The 20,572-nt window shown below is 37.8% G+C and overlaps 1 protein-coding gene across 2 annotated transcripts; it reads right to left on the bottom strand.

Annotated features, from left to right (window-relative positions):
• Positions 1–91: 91 nt before the first annotated feature.
• usp33 (ubiquitin specific peptidase 33) lies at positions 92–18,975 on the bottom strand. Of its 2 annotated transcripts, none has more exons than XM_041991307.1 (24): positions 18,818–18,975; positions 15,094–15,192; positions 14,910–14,963; positions 14,702–14,764; positions 12,214–12,363; positions 11,865–11,973; positions 10,232–10,301; positions 8,719–8,832; positions 8,395–8,473; positions 6,949–7,393; positions 6,707–6,847; positions 6,408–6,523; positions 5,949–6,121; positions 5,786–5,856; positions 5,666–5,699; positions 5,518–5,563; positions 5,230–5,410; positions 4,940–5,066; positions 4,634–4,803; positions 3,162–3,243; positions 2,940–3,048; positions 2,177–2,279; positions 1,436–1,504; positions 92–1,233 (listed from the first exon to the last, which is right to left on the bottom strand). In XM_041991307.1, exons 2-24 carry the CDS (start codon positions 15,175–15,177, stop codon positions 1,076–1,078), a joined length of 2,748 nt encoding a protein of 915 aa, XP_041847241.1. In that variant the 5' UTR covers positions 15,178–15,192; positions 18,818–18,975; the 3' UTR covers positions 92–1,075. The 2 variants fall into 2 exon arrangements, with proteins under 2 accessions (XP_041847241.1, XP_041847242.1); XM_041991308.1 differs by having other exon boundaries at positions 6,408–6,520.
• Positions 18,976–20,572: the final 1,597 nt, after the last annotated feature.

The following is a 20,572-nucleotide window of genomic DNA, read 5'->3' as shown; positions in this document are numbered from 1 at the left end:
CAGACAACTCAGTGTAATTAACTTATTTTTTCCCAGTTTATCCTCCAGATCACACAACAGTAACAAAAATCAAGGAGGGCACAACATTCAACACGTTTCCATCAAGTTTTAATAGTGTCAGCCAGCGAAAATCAGGATAGATCTCACTTAAATGCAAAAGTTTGTAGTACAGCATTCAGTTGACCCATCAGCCAGCACATTAAGCTACACCATGACCATACACAAAATAATGCCTTTAATTAGATTGCTGATGATGTTGGTTACATTTTACAATTTAGCGAAGATAGATCCGATTTGCGTGCACATTTTATGAGCATCTTTGCATTTACATGCAATTACACGTGATGTTAAAACGTACTTGAGTGTTAAGCATGCATTCATTGCAGTGTGCCTGCCACAAATTTTCTAAAAAAAAAATTCTGTTCACATAATAAATCACTCAAGAGCTGAATCTTGACCAACATACCATTATTACTGATACATTCAAATACAAATCAGACACCTGCATAGAGAATGCCAATTTGTACTTCATACAGAACAGTGCAAAAAACGAGTCATTCCTGAGACTAGTCAGAAATTAGTCCCTTCATAACCTTTTGATATTCATCACTTTAAGTGTCACACTTTGCTCTCCTTACCATTCAGTGGACAATATTCTCGTACAACAGGAAAAATGTGTGATATATCTACAGCGAGATGTATTGTGATTTATCAGTATCAGCAACACATGAACATACAATATATGTGCTCATTTGGTCGAGAAAAAAATATGGCATTCAGAGGATTTTTTTAGCTGCACACAATTTAAATGCTCATTTCTGAAAAACTTACTGACACATGAATTCTACAACGCTAATAGAAATTTAGGAGCTCTTTATACAGATTTGTACAACATGACAAACCTTTCCAGACATGTTAAATTCCTCTGTAAAAGGCTGTCACATAGCAGAAAAGATGAGGTCCTTCGCTTGAATGCTTTTGGAAATAAAGTCAAGTGCAAAATAAAAAGGTTTCTTTTATATTTCTTTTTTTGTTTTAATTTTTTTTTTTTTTTTTTTACTGTCAAGTGCTTTGATCAAACTGAGCGCGTCTCCACCTCAATCTTCTCCTCCGACTGTGATGTGTCGGCTTCCTGGTGACTGATGTTTGGCCGCACTGTTAACAATGGACCGCCGCCGTAGATGGAGTGGAGGAAGTTCCACGTCTCTTCAGAGATCTGCCCCGAGTCCGCCCCTGCAGGACCAATGCATGCACAAACGTAACTCACGAATTAGTGAAACAGTAAAGATATTCCAAAAAATCCTCAACAGCTCTGAAAAGACTCGCTATACAACAAGATATTTATTTAGTTTGGTTTAACTTGTTTTATGCTTCTCACAATCTCTAAATAAAGATTTCAATGCAGAAAATTAATACATTATAAAAAAAAATGTACCTTGTTTAAGAATCAGATGGCCATTCTTGTTTACTGTTATCTTGGAATTATCAATGGGTCCTGGTGTATCTAAAATATAAAAAGACACAAGGAAGTACCGAATTATACATAGAAGTGATGTTCAATCTTTTTTTAGAGAGATTCTCCAAATCCTAAATGACTGAAAGAGCAATGGTGTTAAAATGTCAAATGTTTCTGTCAGACTATAAAAAGCAGTTTCTACTTTCCATTTACTACAGAGCAAAAACAAATATTAGAGGAGCAGAAGTCAGAATAAAAAAATAAATAAAAGGCATTTCCAGGCATGCCAGATACAAGCAGTTATGAATAGATATGACAATACAAAGCAAGAAAGTAAGAAAAAAAAATCTATTTTGACGCATCATTTCGCTGTAGCAGGGGAGAAACCTGACTCTGGAGACTAGAGCAAATTCTTTGAAGATAAATCAAGAGAAAAAGAAAAAAGGGAATCTGCAGTCCCTTTCTCTGATCAGATTCAGACTTTAGATTCTCTTTTAAATAATCATTTTCTGCCATTTTTTTTTCCCATATTCCAAATAATTTATATACCAGCCCTTTGCTTTAGAAGCCAAATGCTCATCAAATTACATCATTAGTTTTTCCCACATCAAATTAAATCATCACCACATATCAGGTATCACATGAGAGACATTTAACCTTTTAAGCAGACATTTAAAGAAGGCAATGGGGTGGGGAGGGGGGACACTTCAGTCCAATTACCATTGTCTTTTCCTTTGACAAAGCCCTCCCACTCACGAAACCACTGCATGCTGATGCAGTATATGACCACCGGAGTCTCCTCCTCCTGGAACGCCTTGTTCAGCTACCGAGGGAGGAAAAGGAGAGAGGAAGTGGGGGAGGAGTGAGCAGTAGAGACAAGAGGGTGGAAAAAAGGATTTAAAGGGATGGGGAGGAGAAAGAGGAGGGGTAGATGGGTGGGGGCAAAGAAAAAAAAAGTGAGGATGAAAGGATTGAGAGGAGAAAAGATGGAAAACCCAATCAATTCTCTCTGGTAGTTATTCCAATTAGAAGACAGTCTTAACACACCACTGCACCAATTTCAACTTTCTCGGAAATAACACAGTGCCATTTGTCTTTGTGTTAGCTTACTGAAGCCTTTTTCTTTTATATACACACACAAAAAACACTTATCTCTTGTCTCAGCAGCCTTTGTGTGAGTGGGCACACCAAGCAGGCATTAACAGCTGCATCTGTCTCAATGCATTCATGATAAGGCTTTTATCTGGCTCACTCCTCTCATCTACTGCCGGGGTGAAGAGCTCCAACACATGCAGCCTATCAACTAGTTAAACAGACTGGAGAATAGGCTCATATCCACCCATTAGTCCTGGCTGCACATAGGCACACAATACATTATCCCTCACACCAGTTTTTATTGTGTCTGATAGAAGATGTGTCTTCTGTGCTGCTTCGCCAGTCACCATTACAGCTCTGTAGTAAATAGATGGAAAGAAATGCTCACCCTGACAAACATGTCCAGCTCAGACTTGCGTCGTTTTTCTAGTTTCTCTATCTCAATCTGACAAGTGTGGCAGACATACAGGTGGTTAACAGCTGGCCCCCCTCCATATCTGAAGGTAATAGAAAATAGAAATAGAAAAAATTAAATTCACTCGATAAAGAAAATCATGACGTTACTGGAAGATCTGATTATGCTCAAATGCAGTCTCACAGTTGTGCATACCTGCTGTAAAGGTGATCCCACACGTTCTGTGGCAGCATCACCACCAGATCATCAATGAATGTGGCTTTGTTGGGAGGCACACCTGATGAGACACATCAAAACATTAAATGTGACATTTCAAAAGTAATAGTTTTGTGTGTGTGCGTATGCCTAGTGGATCACCAACAGGCTTCAAGTAGGAAAAAGAATTAGAGGTATCTTTAACAGATCAAACAAACTGATTTAACAAAGAACCATCCCTCACATTACATCCCAGTGTTCTTATCATGATTGGTAGTACTCAGCCAGCAAAATCTCACAATTTAATGTCTTTTTGTTCTGAATGGAGCTTCCCAAGAGATCAGAAAATTACAGACAGGTTCTAATGAAATGCACTACCTATGACCTCAAGTTTTTTTTTAACATAAACAACAGATGCTTCAACAATTTCCAGTCTCTTCTGGGACTTTTGAGTACCTTTCCCTTCATTTATTAAAATCCACTTTTAAATATCTGGAGTAACCTCTACTAGGGCTCAAAAGCCAAAAACACAGACAACTTTAATTTTCAGAGCAAATTTTAGCATTCCACTCTCAAGCCTCTATGAGCCCAACCCTACTAATGCCAAACCACGACAATCTGAAACAGATGAAAATCTGTCAATGATACATTAATAATCTCTTTAAAAACATTATGGTACTCAAGCTGATGGAGATAAAAATGACAACAGAACATTTAAAAAAACTTTGTAAAAATTAAACTGGTTCGTCTTGAAAAGTGGGAACAATGTGGTTTCCCCAGACATAAAACATATACTGCTCCCTTTCAATATTTCATTATGTATTTCTTATTAATTTACAAGGACAGCATAATTAAGACCCAGATTTCATCAGAAACAACAGAGCGACACCAGAATGTCAAAAAAGGTGCAGAAAAGTATTGCTACAGCAGTAAGGACTAGGTACACATGCTTCCACAGCGAGCCACAGACAACATTTCTGACAGCACACTAACAGGAAAGTGTAAACAAGCTGTGATACTTTTGGACTTGCTTGTACAATAAAACAACAGGTCAGGCTGCTACAAAGCAACCTTGGTTTCACTGCAATGATCTCTGCTTATCTACCAGACAAGCTGGTTTATGTGCTTATGAGCTGACTGCAAAGGAGGAAACACTATAAAGACATCCTCTGTTGATGTTACCAGTCTTATTGTTTCCTACTTCATTTAATTTAACTGGACAGAACTGAGTTGCAGTGAAAAGAAAAAAGAAGGATCATCTGCACAAAGCAAAGTAAAATCCCACTTTGAAGTCTTGCTGCAAAAAAAAAAAAAATATCAAAATCTACACCAAAGATGAAAGCAAAGACTGCATTGAGAGAAGGAATACTGTTGTTTTCCACAAATTATCTGGCCAAAAAACATAGAAAAAAGTAAAAGGGCAATTTTACCCTGGAGTGGTTTCAGTAAGTAGATGGCATGGTCATACACACCTCCATGTACACACAAAAAGTCATCATTGGAAATGGGGCCTGGCTCAGCAAAGGTCTTGAACTTGTTAAGCCACTGGCGGGAGACGTAGAACTGCAGAAGGCTGGGCTCCATCATGTTGAATAAGCCTGACACCCTCCTACGTTCCTTCACTGCGTCCTCGTTGCTCTTTCTAGAACAGACACACAACACATCAAACGTGAGAATATCAAAGCAGCAGTCTGAATTTTAAAAATGTTGCAGTGACAAATAAGTTTTAGTTTACAACCATAGAGTAGAAAGTAAAAATGTCTCATGTGCTGACTTACTTATAGAAGAGGACATATGCTTCAGCATTCTGGACACAGGATTCAGACACCTCGGTCACACTTTGGTCATCAAATTCATACCACAGATTATTCATATCATTCCTGCAGTATGCTATGTAGTGGCCACCTGGGATCAGACAGGGAGGGATGGGTGAGAGCAGCGTTTGCAAAATCTACTAAGTACATGTGAATTTTATGTGCAGGGTAATGAATGCAGGATGGTCATATGTGCCAACTAATGGCAGCTGCCCCAGTCTCATACAGAAAGGGGAGTGACTGTTCCCACTCACTGCTGGCAGTGCCATGGTGACAGATGACTGACAGCAGGTCATAGTTGGTGGTCTGGGCGGAGCCGTCTTTGGCCAAAAAAGGCTGCAGATCCAGGCCCTCAAGTGGGAAAGACACATGGGTGCTTATCTTGGTGGAGAACATCAGTTCATGTCTGAAGCGCTTCAAGTGAATACACAGAATCTGGAGCAGAGGGAAATACAATTCAGTCATTTTACAGAAAAATCCTCTGGCAGAATAGATACAGATGCAGGTTTTTTCATGATATGAGTAGCTAGAATTGTGTGTACCTCTGGCAAATTCTGCATTTTACAAAACTTGACCCCATTTCGTAATCTAAAAGCAGAGAAGTAAAAAGCCATTACAGGTCATGTCACTGTTTTACTCTGAAATAAATATCTTGTTTGGTCTCAAGCAAATGCCATCAAAATGACTCACTTCTTGCATTTTTCACAACTGTACATATTGTCTCCTAAGAAACAACGAACACACAGTTATTGAGATATTAATCTTGATGTTTCTGTTAGAAACAGATCCCTTTTCCACCCTTTTGCTTACCTTTTAGTTCATCCCTGGCAAAGAACGCTGCCAGGCAGTCTTGTAGCGTAACCACCGGACCCCAGAACCAGCTAAAAAACAAACACAAAAATAATAAATAAATAAAAAAACTAGTGTTTAGCGTGTAATTTAAAAAAAAAAAACATGCATGTTTTACACACACCTCTTAATGTATTCCATGACAAATGCTATCCAGCCTTGAGGTGCATAAGCTTCCCCACAGGAGCCAGCTTTTACCAGGGACGTCTGGTGGGTGGATGAGTGGAGCTTGGCTAAGTCTTCTTTCCCGGGAATGGGCAACGATATATCCTGGAAGTTCTCCAGGGTCACAGACACCTGACAGTTACAGACAGTTATGTTTCAGCTGGTCATAGTTTAATATTTCTTTACACAGTTGGTTCGTTAAATGAAACCTAGCAGAATATTATCCTTCAATCAATATCATATTATTATCATAAGTATATAAAAACATCAGAGCGCAGCAAGATTTGATTTTCTTTTCATAGTGTCCCTTTATGTATTTCCCTCCCTGCTATTCTACACTGATTCTCAAGGCCAGTAAGGACACAGAGAGGTGAAACACGTTGCAGTACACAAAGAGTAAAAACACTGTCACACCAACCCGATCGCAGGTGAGGCACTGAACTGAGCTGACAATGGTCCCATCAAATACATCTGAAATGACACTGCGGTATTTCTTCTGACGCTTGTTCTTTGGTGGGGTGAATGTGGTAACTGCTGTTGGGGGGCAGAGAGTCGGAAATGTGAGAATATTGATTTACAGTTCAGTATGTCTAACAAAAGAGTCAGCAAAGATAGATGGGGGGATATAGTTACTTTCCAGGTTTCTATTTAGAAATGACTGCATCTCATAATGCGGATCAATTTGGTATTTAATTCTTGCCAACAAAAGCTATGTACCTTTCTTGTGAGCAGGATTCAAGCTGGGCCAGCTAGAGGCAGCTTTGGGTGGGCTGCTGGACGTTTTGGGAATATGTCCTTCCATAGGGACTGGACTTTGTGGTCTTGTAGTGTTGGAAATTTGAATATCTGGAAAGCAATCTGGTGGCAAGATGACCAGGTTTTAGGTTTCAAACTAAATATTAAATGTCAAAAAGTCAGGAAACAAAGAATGTTAGCAAGTCAGACTTCTTTATTCTTACCTGATGTCCTGCCTTGAACCTTGATGGCTCCTTGGCTGCTAATAATGGGCGTGGCCTCAGTGGAGGTGTCAACATCTTTGTCAATGTCTGCCCCATTGCTTCCACCCATTACACCGTTTACCCCAGATCGATAAAAATCATTGATCATGTTCTTCTCCTTCTGCCACTCCCTGTTGGCCTGGATCTCATCATTCTCAGCAATCAGCATCTCTGCCTCGTTCGTGTCTTCCATGAGAACATTCCCACCCTGCACCTCATTATCAGCCCTCTCGCTGCTGCCACAGGACTCACATGACTGGAAGTCATTATCTGACTGGCTGTGGTTATCCTCCTCGGGCCCGTCGTCCATGGCGATGCTGTTGGACTGGTCATAGGGCTCAGGCATCGATTCCTTGAGCTCCTCGTGAAGTTGATCCATTAAACAGCGCAGAAATTCCTGGGAGTCCTAAAGGTCCAGTGGGAAAAAAAAACACAAATTATTTCTTGTTGATTGAGATATTGTTTCTGTTTTGGTTACTGTTGTCTGGGTGACAAAAAGTCAATTCCCTGTTACTGAAATAAACTTTTAAAATAACTCAGGAACGCTTCTTCCAGAATATAAATCAAAAGAGTAAAGGTTTCCCTTAGCTAATCTCCCAAATTACACACAACCCAACCACCATTTCAGCTTCTTGTTCAGCCCAATTCTGGATCACAAAATCCGAAACCAAACATTCATGAAAGTGTAATCAAACTTAACGAACCTCAGAAATCCAATCTCCATCTTCAAGTGAAATTAACTCTCCTTTCCCAGGAGCTGGCACGTTAACTGTTTTCATTGTAATTCTAAATCCAGAGCTGTGCAGCCCAGCATGGCGTATCAAATGAATATTCCTCAGCTAACCCTTCTAAACAAACACTGGCAAGCATAGAGGAAAGAGGCACATTTATCATTTCACCGTTCAGGCTTATAAAACCCTTACTTGTATAAGCTGGCTAAAGACAAGAAGTGCTTCAGTTTAACATCTCTTAAAACCCCTCATGTTTGTAATAGATTAGCTTTGCTTTCAAGCACCACATGGAATCAAATCAAGCATTAGATTTTAAGACCTAATGTGAGGATTTTTCTGTGTGTATGAATGTAATTATATTTGAGTAACTGGATGGAACTTTCTCTGATCAGAATGATTTGAGCTCAAACCAGTGTAATTCTTATAATAATAATTCTTATTAATTAAGAAGTATTAAGTATTTTTCATTCATTTTTTACTCAATTCTTGTTCCTTTCATTCTGTAAAGGACCATAACAAGCAGAGAAAAATCACTCAAATCTTAAAAGGTTACATCAGCTGATTAACAGCAACATTTACAACATACAGCTGAATATGATTCAAAATGAGATGCATATTCCCATGTTCTATTTGTCACCTCTCATGCACATTTATTTCCTCAACTGGGATGACTCACCTGCTGAGAATACCCTCTGAACATAGGATTTATGGCTTTGATCCCCTGGAACAAATTGGTCGGGACCACATAAGACGGTCTGTCACAAGAGAAAACAGAGTCTGCTATAAAAATCTGCAGGTCCAGTCACAGTTTATATTGCAGAGGTAGGAAAAATGGTATTCTGACAGACAACTCTCACTATGCCATCACATATGACTGAGAAAGAACTAAAAATGGCATCTGAACTCACAAAATGTAGCTGGTGGGAAAATGTGTTAATGTGTACGCATTTAAAGAGGACTGACTGCAGTAACAGCCAGAAGAGGGACAAAGACCAAACACCTGTTCTTGTGCCACAAGTCTGAAACCAGCTTCTGGTAGCTTTTGCAGAGAGCAGGCTTTTTGTCCGTCCTCACCAGGCCGCCACATTCGAGAAAAAACTGCGTCAAGGGTGGGCTGCAATGAAAAAAAAGGGATGGTATAGGGAAAAACAAAGTTTTTATTCAATATTTTCTTTTAGAAAAAGGAGGTACTGTCTGGTAATGATTACCAGAAAGATTTCTAATCAGAACTTTTTGTTTTATACTTGTTAAATGGCCCCTTTCATACCATAATCATTTAATGATGCATCATTTTATAATAAACACAGAATTGCATGAAAAAAAATAATAATTTTGTTATATACTTTTGTGTGTGAAGGCTTGTTTTAATATACATAATTGTTTTCTATGATGTAAAGCACTTTGTGTTGATTTATGCATAATAAATTAAACTGATTTGATAACGGGAGACAAGCCGAGGTCTGAGCTTGTATTTTTTCCACAACGCGACCTCGAGTCTGTATTTTTCATTTCATTAAATTCTTATTTCACTTGCAGAGTGGTATCACAAATTCCGAGATGTACTTTCCTAAAAAAAAAAAGCTGAGAGTTGAAGGACACCAGAATGACTGGGAAGAAAAACAGCTGAGGGAATTTTACTTGACAGCTACAGAATGGACAGGAGTTTGCAAGAAAGCGATGAAGAACAGAATGAATAAAGCATGGTGTGTTCCCTTCCTCTGGCAAGAGAGAAGTCCTTTGGACTGAATAATGACCCGACAGTAACTGAGAGGAGCAGCTCTCACACAAACAGACATCAAAAGAAAGTTTCAGACAAGGTCCCTCCTCTTGCAGCTGTGTGACTCAGATCCTCTTATATTTTTGGAGCATGATTTAGATTGCAAATTTTGACCCACATCTTTAACTATTTTGATTTGTACCAGAGTTGGCATCATCTAGCTCATTTTAAAAATTGTAAACCCATGAGCACATGGTTTTTAGAAAAGAGAAAACTAGTTTTGTTGTGCTTTATGTTTTATAAAAAAAAACAAAATACATGAAGTAATACGGGGAGCTTTGTACTGGAGCTCTAATTTAAACAGATGGATTGGCACTTCAATACAATAATTTTAAAAAAGTAGAAGACTAAAAAAGAAACAGAAAGCGGACAGTGGGAAAGTAAAAAGAAGAGGGAATGGGGAGCGAGTTTGTGTTGATTTGTAACAGAAGAGTCTTCAGGGAACTACAAAAGGCCATTTCTGGCATATCAAATGGTGCACTGCACCAGTTCTCACTTAGCCATCACTCTCCCAAATGAACACAGCCGTGGTCATTTCTCACAGTCTGCAAGAAGCAGGAAAACAGAGAATAAAGCAGCAAATGGCTATTGAAAAAAAAAATTAAAAAGTATGGTAAAAGACTGAGCAACAAGATGAAAATAACTAGAAGAAATATATCAGGGAGCATAGAAAAAGACAAAGAGGCTGATGTGGGGAAGACAGACATGGGGTGGACAGGGGAAACAGAGGACTCACCAGTTGGACAGAGCCTGAAGGGCAGCATTCATGTAGCATGTGTTGCCTATATTCTTCAGCCCTGTCAGACCTGAAAGAGGCAGAGCACCAGGAAGTTAAAACAAGCCTCTCATCAAATACTTGTACATTTTGATGGTAGGTAGAAAGTGTCTACATGTTTACAACACCATTCCATTTCAGGGATTAATATTTTACACCAAGAGCTCAGAAAGTGGCAACCCGGTGTATTTCAGTTCAGCTGCTGCGGTCGCTTAACTCTGTATAAAGTTTATATTTATGACTCCCACTATTACACTCACAAATTTCCCTGAGGACTTTCCAAAGGGATTAATAAACTATTTCTTCTTCTTCTTCTTCTATTATTCTTGGTCTTATTTCTGTTTTTATTTTCCCAGATTTGGAACCACCTTTGCCATAATGTTTTAGCAGGAGGAACAATCCTTCCATTAATTCACTAGAGCCCTGTTTCTTGGCCTTTATTTGTTTACATTTTGAGAAATTAGCACAATTAAATGTATGCCAGAAGAGCTATGAGCAAGTCCTTTTTGCCATGTACTAAGGGACAAAAATTACTATCACTAGAGGAAGCATCTTTCTTCATCTCAGCATGAACTTGCCCCTTTCATCTCATATTACATTCCGTCCCACCCTTGCACCCACATGGGAGGGGGAATTTCACATTTTAAAAACATTTAATTTTGTGTGAGCAGCCTATTCTGCTGATGATCTTACTCCTCTGTATTAACGAGAAATATAATCATTGCAGTGACCGGTGCCCATCTGAGCATCACCACATGAGGTTTAACATGACATATGCTGCTAGGTGGAGCTTGTGTGCATCTCACATTGCTGAGTGAAAATAGTGTTATTTTCAGTGGCTTCAGTCAGTCCTAGAGTTACACTGCTGGTATAAAGAAGCAAAGACCTAGACACTGGAGAGATCATTGCTGCAAACACTATAAAGTCAAACAATGTCAAAACAGCTGTAGCAGATGAAAATCAAATGGGGAAAAAAATATTTTACTCCTCTTCAGGCGGGGTTTTGGTTGGCTGCTATGATAAAACTATCTTAGAACTTGAGGAAGGGTGAGGCAACACATCAGCTGTTTTTTCATCAGCTCCAGTTCTTTGAAGTCTGCTTGGTTTGTCTGAGCTTTTATAAACTGAATTTACTGCTCCTTTTCAATTTTAATCATAATCTTTGCTTTGAAGTTAACTGCTGCTAGCTACGCTCCTCTGTTCCAGGTGTTCATTTTAAATTTAGTCAAACTTGGATTAGAGATGATGGAGCTGTAATTTAATCACTGCATCAACTTTAAAAGTATTATTTTAATTAGTAAACTGACAGGAAAGAGAAAGGAAACACTTGATAAGAATATTTTGTATAAACAAATTTTTCTAAGATATTTGTTGACATAGAAGCAGATATTAATGGGTGTGCCACAAAAAGGAATATCCCTTGCTCTTCATTTTGCTGCAAGTGCAAAAGCTAAATATGAGCAGATTTTATAAATACAAAATATTTCCAATATAATATAATTACCAGATATACTTTTATAGATAACTAAATTTAACTATGCATTTGTGTTATTTATGTAGCAACAAGCTGAAGCCATGATCTGCCGATGCTCACCTCTGGCACGCAAGTCGTCCTCCTCCTCCATCTCCATGTCTAGATCTTCACAGGCTCCATTAGAGGGCACTCTCAGAGAGGTTGGGCTCCCAGGAGCCTTGTTGTTGTCCTGGGGCAACAGCACAAATAAGTCTTACTGAGTAAATGAATAACCACTGTTTACAGTGTCACAGGGAACCGGTGGAATTTCTCATGAAATCACAATGGTCATTTGAAAGCTGACAGGACAACCCAAAATTTTCTGCAGAGCTTATCATTAAACTTACTTCTCAACTAAAACAAGTGTAGATGTGATATAATCTGTGATATAATTATAATGTAAGTATATAGTAATATAAGAAACTCCTACCTGACTAGCATTCTGCGTTAAGGGGAGGGGTTTGATGTTGGCGTGGGGCGAATGTGGACCAAGTTTCCGCTCCAGGAAAACCTCTTTGCCGCAGGCATAGCACCACACTCGAAGCGTGGTCAAATTCACAGTGAGGTTGTGCCTCGTCTCCTGTACACAAATAAGTTGATATACATCATATAAAACCATGTTTATGGTAGAGCACCACCTGAGCTACTCCCGCTCCCCGAGTCAATCTGTCTTTGGGCCAGACAAATGAATGTGCATGAATGTTCGGTGGTGGTCGGAGCAGCCGTTGGTGTGGATTGGCTGCCATGTTTCCACCAGTCTGCCCCAGGGTAGCTATGGCTGCACATGTAGCTAACTATCGCCAAGTATGAATGAGGAGTGAGTGTTTAAGGGACTTTGGGTGCCTTGAAAAGTGCTATAGAAATCTAATCTATTATTATTAAACTGTAATGTAGAATTTAGCATCACTGATAGTACTGATCAATTTAAACCACTTTTTCCACTTAAATAAAAAAAAACCTGAAAATGTTAAAGTATAAATTTGCATTTTCACTTTTTAAAATAAAAAAAATTGTTAAATGAGTGGTAAAATTGCACATTCCACCTTCATGAGATGATAACTCGACTTCCTAATACAAAAAGTGGAACCAAATTCAGGCGGAGCCCTTTATCTTAGCCTGCTCATATTACAGGTGGAGGGAGATGGGCGCTATTAAAGAAACTCAGCTGAGTTCTGCCGACCCACTGTAGCTCTGACAGGTTAACGTGAGGCTAAGCGTGAGCAGCAGCCGACCAGCAGACTCTGTATTATTCATCAGGCCTGCATCAGCCTTTGCACAGCAGGGCATGGCTGATATTGCAGAGGTGACACATCAGACAGAGTACAGCCTCCCCCCAAAAATACCCCATTTACATCATTCATGAAGGGAAATATACCAAGCAGAGCACTGAATAAAAGCATCAACGGGACACATATTTTACCAACCCAAATAGTGTTTTTTATTTTGACATTATAAGCTAAATAAATGTTAATGCAGTGCAACTTTTGCCATGTTCACAAATATTTAATCTATAACAAACACAAATGGTAAGCTGATGCTGTGCTTTTCTCAGTCTAATATCTGCTTCAGTGTGAAGTCTTGTTAAGAAGCAGGTTAGGTCTAGTTTTGTCAGTGAATAAAAAATAAACAAATAAATAAACTAAACAGTTAGATCTCCTATTCCTCTCTAGCCTTCTGCTTTCAAGACTCAAATCAATAAGAAATAACAAACACAGGCAGTCACTATGCTTCCCAGGGTGGTCTTTTCAATGGATTTGTAGAAGTTCACAAAGCAAAACTCACTGTTTTCTGAGTACTAGCAGCTCAAAAGCAACTGTATGGATTAAATTCACCATCTGCAAAATACAGGATTTCTAAATTTGTTTCAAAAGCCCTTCTCTAAGTGTAATAATATTTTAAATTAAAAATTCATGTAAATTATAATTGTGTATACTCTTTTATAAAACCAGAATTTAAGTTTCAACATGTCATATTGGCTCATTTAGCAATCATTTTAACTCCCAAATTCAGAATTAATTGATCATATTTACTCCAGTACAGTTTGATTAGCAGGCCCTCATTCATAGACTATAGAGAATCTAATCTAGTTGATTCTTATATAGTGAAGAGAATGAGATACAAAAGTTTCCACCCTTTCGTGTTTCCATAGCACTAATTAAGCATGGTCTCTAATTGTATAAGATTTAAAGATACCATGCAATGAAGTCACTTTACATCTGAATGCAGAGCACCACTTCTCAAGATGTTAGCACTTCAAAAGACTCAAAGTTTGGACTACACTGGATTTGCATTGCTGCAGGTACAACTATGCACAGTAAAATGAAGTTAGCCTTTTCTATCTGCCCATACTCCTAAGCCCATTTGGCACTACTATGCTCAGGGAAAAGCCTTAGTCAACAACCAGGACACCTGGGGCTGAGTGAACTGCAGAATATCTAGGAGGAGTAGACACTGTAACCATGGAGCTGACAGCACTACTGAATCTCCCCCACTTCCCTGAGGAATGGCAATTAATAATGGATGATCCACTGCTGAAACTGAACTGAATGTGGAGGCACAGAGAGTGAGCTTGGTGGTTTTTAACAACTCGTTCACTTCAAAAAAGCTAAAGGATGCACGTGTAGACTCTGAGATCACGGAGAGATGAAATTTTAAATATAAAAGCAGTACTTGAGGCAGTTTTATTCTAAGTACTGACTCCTGGGACTCTGATGTGGTAATTCTGTCCTGAACTGCCATCTGTGCCCCCTCTGCTACTCTATTTGATACCGCCGTCTTTTGGTTACAACCATTTCCAATTTGGCATCACAAGTCAAGACGTCCTTTATTTAAGCTGCATCCCTTCATTTTCTCCCTTTCCACTAAATCATCACAACTGCTTAGCTGAAAGGCATGCAGAAGGTTCTGAGATCTCTCACCTGCGAGTGAACAGTGCTGTGATCGGTGTGAGATTCTCCACAGCCCACATATGCACAGCCGTTCTGGAGAAAAAAAAACAAAAGGAAAAACAAAACATAAAAGCAAGCAGAGGATGCAGGCAGAAGGGTGTTAAAAAAACAAAGTGTTATGAGATAGTATTTCACACAGTCAGATCGATAATTTTTTTCCTGGCAAGAATCTTGTTACCTCCAAACATGCCCACAGATTTGGTCCTCTGACTTTACAGTCTTGGCACTGGCCCTAAAAATATATGAGGATGCTCAGGTTAAGATTCAGACTTATGAAGTTACAGTATATTTAAATCATTATTAAAAAAGGGTAAAGAGAAAAGTAAGGAGAGTGGACAGGGTCTGGAAAGAGGGTCTCTTACATGGGACTTCTGAATAAGTTCCTCCTTGGTGATCTCCCCCACGCAGTCCAGGTGAGGGCAGTCACAGCTAGATGATGGCGGCATTGCTCACCGACCGCTCTGAGAACATGACAGAGAAAAAGAATAACAACATTCAGCACAAAACTTGTCAAGCAACTTCCTGAGTTCATACCTTCAAAACAAAGGAGAACTTTTTGTTTCTAAACCACGTTTATTAACCTGACATTTGATACTGGACATCGGAAAAGGACAACGCAACCACAGTCAAGCTACAGTAACCTGAGCCATCTTCTCACATGAAAAGCTTTCCTGCATGACTTAAACATTCCTTTTATTATCAGACACAGACTTGCCAAGCAATAAACCAAGGAGCTGTCAATAACTCAACCAACATGCTGTCACCCAGATGTGTGATCTGCATGACGCCACAGAAACCATGAGGCTGTGTTATGAAAATATTTATACATATCCTGATCACGCTTAACCATGTGTGGGGGCTTCTTCTACTCAGGCTAGCAGTTATTGGGTGAAGCTAAATATTATTTAAAGAATAATAAAGTAGTGATGTAGGACATAAATTGATGCAACTTCTATTGCTGGAGGCTAACTGGAAAAAAATTAATCCTGCAGAGTGCTAAATAAGCAAGCAGTCATGAATCAAATGGATTTATTATGAGTCTGTCAGAAGAGAGTCAGAAATATTAATATTATTAATAATCCCAAACTATTAAAATATTTTCTATTCTTTCTACTGGATGTATACAACTTTAAAACCTCCTCTTGTCACAGTCCTGTGCATATCCTTGAAACTATGTGTTGCTTTTCAGATATCATTGTTTCACCTACAACAAGACGTGTCATCTACAGTGGAATGACAAGAAACCATTGGACCTTTTTAATATCAGGCCTCATGACAAGGCTGCAAGGTCTTCATCCCTTCGACTGAGACAGTCAAAAGGAGAGCAGAGGACATGCTGGTAGAATGACAGAGGACATGGGTTACTCTGGGTCATTCTGTCAAGAGTTTTTTTTTTGGGTTTTTTTTTATTAAAGAATTGTAGCATAATAAAGCCAACAAGCATGTCAAAATATACCAAAGTCAAAACACCTCTTCAGTAATAAATCATATATATACTAATGAGTCAATGCTTTAAAGACATGTTCTCAGGGGAAAAGGGGCAATTGACAAAAAAAAGGTAGTTAATGACCTTACTAAGAAAATTAAAGCAGCTACTCCACTGCATAATATAAATGGTAATAAGATGATGAAGCATTTATCAGCTTGCTAATGTATTCCAATAGTCCTAACAGCTGTTAATGTTTCACTCTTTATACTGTACAAAAACACTGTTCATGTAATGACTAATATTATCTCTCTATTCAATAACTCTCTCTACCTGTAAAGGCCTCCTCAGACCAATAAAACATGTATGGCAAACTGCAATCCACCACTAACTAGATCAGGGCTACTCAATTCGGTCCTACGAGGGCCGCAATCCAGCAGGTTTTCCATGTATCCCTGCACCAACACACCTGAGTCAAATTAGGTGGCTCTAACAGCCAATCAGGTTCTACACAATGACTCATTAATTTGACTCAGGTGTGTTGGTGCAGGGATACATGGAAAACCTGCTGGATTGCGGCCCTCGTAGGACCGAACTGAGTAGCCCTGAACTAGATCATAGATGTGGCCAGGTTTGTACATATTTTTATATTGGTACAAAGTGTTTAATGCAACTATACTGTAAGATCATAGGTTTTTTTTAAACCTAGAATGTCCATGTTTGAGTTTTCAAACTTATACAACAACTAAAAAGAGCAAATGTATGCGTTAAACCATAGAACGACAGAACAATTAAATCTTATTCTGTGTTGTTGGATAATGGGGTGTTTGGGTTTTGATTCTACGGGTATTGTTTGTTTGCCACAAAGCTAACTAATTTCAGTCTTTCACTTCAGAAAGGAGGACATTTGAACACATCTTGCTTCCTAACAGGTCGATGCAGAAATAAGCATAAGCACAAAGAAGCAGCAGAATTAAAGTTCATGTTCACAAGGTGCAAATCAATATATCTGTTTCCTCACTTCGTCATCAACATCTCCACATCTTATCAGTCCAGTTTAGACAATGTAGAATAGCTGTACTTTTCATACAAATAATAAACTCAAACATGCTGATCAGAGAAAAGATCCAGTAGATTTCTATTTATCTTACTATGCTTGTGTAATTGCCCTGAACTTTGAAAGGATCCGATCAAAAGATCAAGTGAAATAAACTGCCTGCAGCAGTAAATACTATAGTAGCTGGCAGCTAGTAGTACACACTAAGAAAATCTGATTTCACTAGAGAGCCATGAGTGACTATCCATTATCTATGCAAACTCTCTCGCCATCACAAACCGTTCTCTCGTTATCTACAAGGGGTAACATGACAATATTTCAAGATATTAAATACCAGCAATGGAAAGTAAATTAATGCATTTACATTTTCCAAAGGTTTGTATTGCAGCATTTATTTAGTGTTACTTTCTTTTACATCCCTGTATATTTGAGAAGGAAACATTTTCATTTCTGCTCCACCACAGTTAATGGACAGCCTTAGTTACTAGCTCATTTTAAGTTTAATATTTTAAACAACGAATTATGAGAGACTGAATTATAACATTTTCATTAAAGATTAAAGCAGTACCGTCCAAAGTTTCAGTTTGAAAAGAAGCACTGAATCGCCAGGAGCACATTTTAAATGACTATGAGTGGTTTAACTAAATCCTTACCATATTTTTTACTTCAATAAATGTTCAAGTGATCGAATTTCTTATTTAAAAGAGCTATTTATAATGCCACAAACTACAAACTGATCAGAACTTTTCCTCAAAAGGGTTCTAGCATATTAACTCCACTATATGTTGCTGACATTTTCTCTCCACCAAAATATTTTTCATGCAGGATATTTGTTGTTGTCCAAGTATTTTTAATTTAATTTTCAGATTTCAGATACAAAAGACCTTAATGGGTGGGGCGTTCATAGACACCACTGCCAAAAATCCATGTTATCCTTAACAAATGTTAATGATATGATTATGGATGCATTATCACTAAAATGCACACAATTTAAAAATAAAGTAAATATAAGCTCCTTTAAAACTAACTGTAGCAAGCAGGCTACCAAAAACAGGTTAACACAAACCACTGTCTTGAAAACATGACGTTATCTGGGAGTCAATTATAGCTAGGTCTAGTATATTTTTTAAGTATAAACGTCTCCTTTTTTTTTTATCTCTATTTGTTTATTTTAAAAAGTTACTAGTTCCTCATTTTCAGTAAAAACAGCTCACATTGCAGAAGTGTGCAGCGTCGGCCTTGTCCGGTGCTCTTCAAAGTGAGCTGTCAAAACCAGGCGAGGCATTGACAGCGTCACAGGCTGACTAGCAATCTTTCAATGTTAGCATTAGCTCGATGGAGGTAACTCATCAATTCATTTAAGCCTTTGCGAGCTAGTCCTAACATTTACAATAACCCATAAAGAAAAGCATGGCTGTATATAACCAAATCTTAAATTAATTTGTGGGTATGATGACCCCTTACTGATAACGATCTCCCTGTTAACATGCTAACTGATTAGCCTGCTAACGTTCAAGATGATCACCGACGATCCGACAGTGACTACACTGGAGTCAGCAGCAGCTAAGTGGCGTCCAAAAACAAGATCAGCTTCGATTCTTACCGGCTCGATAACAACAAACACCGCTTTTCGAGTAGATCCAGCTGTTCTTGAGGTGTCAGGCATAGATTAAATGTGTATCTGAAAACATTTTAGAAAGCAGTTCGTCACAGTATCGATAACCGTTCTTGTCTCTCAGCGTGGTTGCTAACGTTACAACTGTCCCCGCCTCTTTTCCGGTTTAAAAAAATCCCATAAACCCTTCCCAATACTACTGCGTATTATCTTTGGTTTTCGTGATTTTTAACACCATTTAACACTTTAACATTACTTTAACACCATTACAGCTGCACAATTTAACAACGAATCTGGAAAAAGCAAGAAATAATTAATAATCTCACCTGAAAGAAATGTTATCAGAAATTAATTAAATATGGGAACATTCAACAGATAAATAATCAATATGAAATACATTAGCAGCACAATAATAACAGTGCACTTCGATCTATTTAATTAAGGATAAATAGCCTTAAAATTCTAAAAAAAAAAAAAAGAGCCTTTTGTTATTAAGACAATACACAGTAAACCCATCCCCAGTGCCATCTACTGTGAAAGGAGAGAAAATACCTACCAAACAGTATTTTTCCTCAATCGTCAAAATACGTTTATTTAGAAAGATATTTTCTATTTTAACAGAACATGTGTTTTTTACTTTCTCTTTAGACGGTATCATTGACCTCCTTCTTTTTTCTCTCTGTTAATTTGTAAGTTAATTTTAACAAGAAGACTACTTGGGATAATAAACCAAAGGAAAAAAATACACCTAGGATTTAGTATCATCGTGGACTGTTAACGTGAAAAGAGTATAAATCATAACATTTTATTAGTGACAGTATTATGCCATAAGTACCGTAAAATAAGCTGAATTTGTCCATTAGCCCAAAAACTGATTTATAAGAACAAACTATGAGATCTTAATTGAAAGACTTCAAATTGAAAATTAAAAACATGTATATTTTTGTACTACAGCATAGATTTTTCTAGAAGTTCATTCCATCCTTTTAAAACAATTATTATTATTATTATTATTATTATTATTATTATTATTATTATTATTATTATTATTATTATTATTATTATTATTATTAAAGAATAGTAGTATAGTAGTTGTATTTTGCTTTTTAGTTTGTTTTTCATATTGAAAGTTTTTTCTGTTTTTTATTTTATTCCATGACTTTTAACTCAGTGTAAGAATAGATGTTTGCATTTATTATTTTACAGCTTCTGTTATTTAGTTTCTATATCACCAAAGTGTTTGTCCTTTATTTGATATTTGCACTGCCTCAAATTTCTTTGCCATCTTTAATGCTTAGCAGTTAATTCAACAGCAGTTTTGATTATATTTGTGATTTTCTTTTCTTTTCTTTCTTTTTTTTGTAACAATGCTTCTTGACAATAGATCTAATATAAGCTTGTTTATCCTGTTTATTTATTTTTAAATGGTGCCACATTTTTTAAGAAAATGCTACTGACTGTTTTAAGCTTCTATTACCCTAGATGCTGACAATCAACTGCCTGTTCGGTGCCTGATTGGCAGGACCTGTGAACATGGACCTTGCTGCAGTGGTCAGTTGGGATTGAGGGTCAAAATGTGACAAAGACACAGAGGACATTATGCTGACTGCTGCATTGATAGGTTAACAGCTTTTTGTGAAAGCAATGTAATAGTATGGAGCGGCATGTCCCACACTGAAAAAACAAGGCTTATTATCAATGGAAACAATCTCAATACAGAGAAATGTTTACACAGTCTGAAAC

Source organism: Melanotaenia boesemani, chromosome 8, assembly GCF_017639745.1.
Source record: "Melanotaenia boesemani isolate fMelBoe1 chromosome 8, fMelBoe1.pri, whole genome shotgun sequence".
In the NCBI taxonomy this organism is placed as follows: domain Eukaryota; kingdom Metazoa; phylum Chordata; class Actinopteri; order Atheriniformes; family Melanotaeniidae; genus Melanotaenia; species Melanotaenia boesemani.
This window is presented reverse-complemented; position numbering and strand designations above follow the sequence as displayed.

What these genes read in the sequence shown, in the direction of transcription:
- usp33 (XM_041991307.1), bottom strand. Translation starts at nt 15,177, where the DNA reads ATGCCGCCATCATCTAGCTGTGACTGCCCTCACCTGGACTGCGTGGGG. An exon ending in ACAGCACTGTTCACTCGCAG is followed by an intron (nt 12,364 to 14,701) that starts GTGAGAGATCTC and finishes ATTTGTGTACAG; the next exon opens with GAGACGAGGCACAACCTCAC. An exon ending in GAATCCTGCTCACAAGAAAG is followed by an intron (nt 6,524 to 6,706) that starts GTACATAGCTTT and finishes GCCCCCCAACAG; the next exon opens with CAGTTACCACATTCACCCCA.